At 51.2% G+C, this 5,327-nt stretch overlaps 2 protein-coding genes across 2 annotated transcripts; both read left to right on the forward strand.

The window, feature by feature from the left end:
- Positions 1–663: 663 nt before the first annotated feature.
- On the forward strand, positions 664–3,351 carry LOC120357314. The gene has a single exon (XM_039447476.1). It carries the CDS (start codon positions 664–666, stop codon positions 3,349–3,351), a length of 2,688 nt encoding a protein of 895 aa, XP_039303410.1.
- Positions 3,352–3,726: 375 nt separating this feature from the next.
- On the forward strand, positions 3,727–4,719 carry LOC120357315. The gene has a single exon (XM_039447477.1). It carries the CDS (start codon positions 3,727–3,729, stop codon positions 4,717–4,719), a length of 993 nt encoding a protein of 330 aa, XP_039303411.1.
- Positions 4,720–5,327: the final 608 nt, after the last annotated feature.

Here is a 5,327-nt window from a genome sequence, read left to right on the forward strand (position 1 = left end):
CAGCTTGTCAGGTCGTGCTCTCGATACTATCAAAACTATCCCAGTCACTGCAGATAATTTCGATATTGCGTGGAAAACTTTAACTTTGCGTTACGATAATAAGCGCCGTCTAATCGAAATTCACGCGTCCGCTTTGTGTAATTTGCCGAGCGTCAATCGCGAATCGGCATGCGAGTTATCCGAGTTGCGAGATAAAGCTAATCGTGCCATAGCATCGCTAAAGAGATTAAATCGTTCCTCGGATGAAATTTTAAGTGACATTCTAAGTCACCACGTCACGCAGAAGCTCGATCCAGCAACCCGGAAGGCGTGGAGATTGAAAGGTGATGATGCGATAATTCCTACGTACGAGGATCTCGATCGTTTTCTCGCGCATCGCGTTCGCGCCTTGGAGGAGCTCACTCCTCTCGGCTCAGCCAAGTCCTCGCGATCGGTAAAATCGTCGAGCGCCATGGTAGCGACGGCTTCGATCTCGCCGTGTCCGCTCTGTAAATCGGCCCACTTCTTGAATAAGTGCCCTCAATTCGTGCAGAAGAGTCCGAGCCAGAGATTGGAGATCGCGAAACAGCATCAACGATGCGTTAATTGCTTCAGTGCTAAGCACGCCGTCTCAGCGTGACAAGCCGTTTTTCATGTCGTCACTGTCAAAACCGCCATCATTCCATGCTCCATCTTGACTCGGCCTCTTCCGCTACTGCGACAGTTAGTGCATCCGATTCCGAGACCCCGGCGTCGAACAATTCCGATAAGTCTCCGAAAACAGTGGCATTATGCGCGATGTCGGCAAATCTCGCCCGACCGCCGGTAGTCCTCGCCACTGCACGCGTGTTCGTCGGACCTCTCGCCGGTCGTCAAGTCGCTGCACGAGCATTGATTGACACCGGAGCGGAACTCACACTCGTTGCGGCTCATTTAGCAAAAAAATTAAAACTGCGTCGGTTCATACTGCCTACCGCCTTGTCCGCCGTCGGCGGCCTTGACGCGGGCATTCATCGTTACGCCGCGCACATTCAAATCTCACCGATCGACGGGATCGAGCCGCCGGTCGTTACAACAGCGACGATTTTAAGTTCGCTTGCTAGTTACTCGTCAGCGTCTATTCAATCTCCTCTTCAATGGAATCATCTCGCGGATCTCACTCTCGCAGATCCAAATTCTTCAAGTACAGATCCCATTGATCTCATAATCGGCGCTGACATCTACGCAGACATAATGCGAGATGGCGTTCGCAGAGGATCTCGCGGTCAGCCTATTGCTCAAGAAACGATCTTCGGCTGGATTGTTCAAGGCCGCACGCCTCTGTCGAATTCGTCTCGTCGGACCATTACAGTGCAACATTGTACGATCGCGGAATCCGTTTCACTTGATAGCGAATTGAGAAGATTTTGGGAAATCGAGGAAATTCCGAGGCACACGATACTCAGCCCGGAAGAGCAGAGATGCGAGAATCATTTTTTAACTTCTCATTCGCGCACTCCCGCCGGTCAGTACATCGTTCGTCTGCCGTTCAAGAGTGGTCCTCCCATCGATATTGGTACCTCGCGCGATGTAGCGGAGCGATGCCTCAAGACTTTGCTACGCCGTCTTCAAGCCAATTTCGATTTAAAAAGGGAGTACTCAGACTTCCTACAAGAGTATGAAAATCTCGGGCACATGCGCAAGGCTCCAGAATCTTCAGAATCTTCTCAATTCGTCTATATTCCGCACCATCCCGTAATACGCGAAAGCAGTGCGACGACTCGAGTAAGAGTCGTATTCAATGCGTCGAGCCCCACCTCGAATTCTCGGTCACTTAATGACCACCTTCTCGCGGGGCAGAAATTACAAACGGACTTGGCTGCGGTGCTTTTACGCTGGCGACAGTATCGCTACGTTTATTCTGCCGACGTCGCAAAAATGTACCGGCAGATTCGCGTCGATCCCCGGGACACAGACTATCAAAGGATCCTCTGGATCGACGAGAAAACCGGAAGAGTACAAGAGTATCAGCTCTTGACCGTAACCTACGGTACAACTTCGGCGCCGTTCTTAGCTTTGCGAGTCCTGCAGCAGCTCATCCATGATGACGGTCGCGATTTTCCTCTAGCTGTTCCCGTGCTTAAGGAGAACATTTATGTGGATGACGTGCTTTTCGGTGCGGACGAGATTTCACTCATCCGTACGGTTCGCAATCAAGTGTGCTCCTTGCTGCAACGCGGTCATTTCGAATTAAGAAAATGGTCGAGCAACGCGGCTCATTTGCTAAGTGACATTGACGCGCAAGATCATGGACTCGCTTGCAGCAAGGATCTACATCCGGACGAGACATTAAAGGTGCTCGGTATTAGTTGGAGTCCGTCGGCTGACGCATTTCAATTTAGAGTCGTGCGCTGTCCCTCGCCCGCGCGAACGAAGCGCGCCATGCTCTCGTACATCGCTCGTATGTTTGATCCGTTGGGCTTAGGCACGCCCGTTACAATCTCCGCGAAAATTCTCTTGCAAAAGCTATGGCAGCTCCGCGTCGACTGGGACGATGAGGTTTCCTCCGATATCGCAAGGCAATGGGAATCCGTGCAATCGTCCTTGCTGGAACTCGATAACTTCCACCTCCCGCGGTGGATTCAAAAGGGATCGGACACGGTCGACTGCGAAATCCACGGGTTTTTGGACGCGTCTAACTATGCCTACGCCGCAGCGATTTATATTCGGCTCACCTCTCGCTCAGGCAACATCACGACTGCCTTGCTAGTCGGAAAGTCAAAGGTCGCGCCGATCAAGACATTGACTGTTCCGCGTCTCGAATTATCGGCAGCCGTGTTAATGTCGCGATTAACGAGGTTCGTCATGGACGCATTGCACATTACCTCCGCTCCCTGCTTTTGCTGGACGGACTCAACCGTCGTGCTCGCGTGGGTCACACAACATCCCTCGAAGTGGAAGACTTTCATTTCGAATCGGGTTGCCGAAATTCAAACCCGACTTCCGTCCGCTTCGTGGCGATATGTTCCCACGGATGAAAACCCCGCGGATTGTGCGTCGCGAGGAGTCTCGGGAAGTCAGCTCGTCTCGCATCCTCTTTGGTGGCACGGTCCCGCGTGGCTAAGGATGCCTGATTCTGAGTGGCCGACGATGAGCGCATCACTCTCAGACATCGCGTTAAAGGAGAACTCGCGCGCGACAGTTCAAATCGCTAGCGTAACGGAATCATGGGAGCTCGCAGACCGATATTCCTCGTGGCCAAAGCTCATTCGAGTGAGCGCGTACATTCTTAGATTTATATCGCGGATTCGAAGGCGTGACGAGATCGCTCTTCGGTCGGAAAGTCCGTCTTCATTGACCGTGAGCAAAGTACAAGCCTCAAAAAAATTTTGAGTGAAATACATTCAACGCCAACTTTTCCCGCTGGAAATACGCGCTCTCACTCAAAGTAAGTCGGTTCCTTCGAAGAGTCCACTCGTCTCTCTCAATCCGTTCCTGGATGAAGAACAAATAATTCGGGTTGGCGGGCGGCTATCTCAGGCCCCGATACCCGCTCAAGCTCGACATCCGATAGTACTCGGCTCTCACCCGCTGGTCCGCTTACTCATTTTTCATACTCACTTGCGCACTCTTCATGCAGGAACGCAATTGACCCTTGCTACGTTACGGCAAGAATTCTGGCTACTCAGAGCTCGAAGCACGGTCAGATCGATTCTGCACGGGTGCGTAACCTGTGCTCGCGAGAGAGCTTTCACTCCATCTCAACTAATGGGAGACCTTCCCAGGGTCAGAGTGACTCCTCCCGCGCGCGCGTTCCTTCACAGCAGGCTGGACTATGCGGGTCCAGTACTAATTCGATCGCGATCGGGTCGTGGAGTCGCTTCGGCAAAGGCATATATCGCACTATTCGTGTGCATGGCAACACGTGCCGTGCATCTCGAACTCGTCGAAGGTTATTCTACTCCCGCATTTCTCGGACCCTATTCCCGTTTTGTAGCGCGGCGAGGTCTTCCCGAATCGATTTATTCTGATAATGGGACTACCTTCGTTGGGGCGGATCGCGAACTTGCTGCAGCGTTTCGCGCAACTCTTCGGGATCCCGATTTGCAGAATCGCACGGCCGCAGATAGTGCCTCGTGGCATTTTATACCTCCTTCCGCTCCTCATTTCGGGGGGTTATGGGAGGCCGGTGTCCGTAGCACAAAGCATCATATTCGGCGTGTTGTGGGGGCTCATACTCTGACCTTCGAGGAGTTCTCCACGCTACTATGTAATATCGAAGCGTGTTTAAATTCGCGTCCATTGGCATCTCTTTCTGACTCGCTGGATGACTATACTTTCTTAACTCCGGGGCATTTCCTCATAGGCTCCGCGCTTAATTCGATCCCGGAGCCGTCGCTGTTGCAAGTCAAAGAAAATCGGTTGACGAGGTGGCAGCTCGTTCGCCAACTGACCGAACGTCTGTGGAAAGTTTGGCAACAAGACTATATTAATACACTGCAACAGCGAGTTCAATGGAAGCGCGTAAATCCACACGCACTTCGGGTCGGACAACTCGTCCTATTGCGAAACTCGCTCCTCCCTCCGTGCAAATGGGAGCTTGGGCGGATTAGTCTGTGTCATCCAGGATCGGACGGTCTTATTCGTGTCGTGACCGTTAAAACAGCGTCTTCGGAGTATAAGCGGCCTATCAGCAAAATATGTATTTTGCCAATCGACATCGAGAATGCATCTAATGGCGAGGACAAAGCGTCGTCTTAACTACAAACATGCCGAACGCCTCTGCTTCGCGTTATAAATTTCATCATTACTTCATTCCATTTCGAAATTATTATTTCGAGGCGGGCGGTATGTTTCGCGTTCAACTAATTATAAGTTACTTAATTTCTTTTTTTTTGTTCGTTCGCTATTCATTTCAAAAGGTTGTTAAATTGAAGATTTATGATATTCGCAAAGTCTTGTATTATTGTACTTCGACGGTCACGGGAATAATATTTGCAGGCGAAGCAAATAAGTTTTTGTCGTGGTCGTCCGCAAAGGAAGGTCGAATCCAGCAAATATTAAGTTTACCGGTCCGGTCCGGACGCTGTTTCAAATCGTCGATGACGAGACAGTAATTAGTCCATTCGAGCCAATGAGGCATTTTCCCGCCGAATTTGCTTCTCCCGACTTTCCTTCGCTTAAACGAGATCTGGAAGGTTCGCGCTCTCTGCGAGAGATCCGCAGCCTCAGATTCGAGTAGCGACGCGAGTAATACACAACATCCGGAACCGAGCGACGACAAATTCGGGAAGTATCGGGAGTGAGAAGGTGCGCGTGTATGCGCTCGTTATCGACACGCGCTTCTTGAACTTATGCGCCCGCTTAAT

Source organism: Solenopsis invicta, chromosome 3 (genome assembly GCF_016802725.1).
Source record: "Solenopsis invicta isolate M01_SB chromosome 3, UNIL_Sinv_3.0, whole genome shotgun sequence".
NCBI lineage: Eukaryota > Metazoa > Arthropoda > Insecta > Hymenoptera > Formicidae > Solenopsis > Solenopsis invicta.

What these genes read in the sequence shown, in the direction of transcription:
- LOC120357314 (XM_039447476.1), top strand. Translation starts at nt 664, where the DNA reads ATGCTCCATCTTGACTCGGCCTCTTCCGCTACTGCGACAGTTAGTGCA.
- LOC120357315 (XM_039447477.1), top strand. Translation starts at nt 3,727, where the DNA reads ATGGGAGACCTTCCCAGGGTCAGAGTGACTCCTCCCGCGCGCGCGTTC.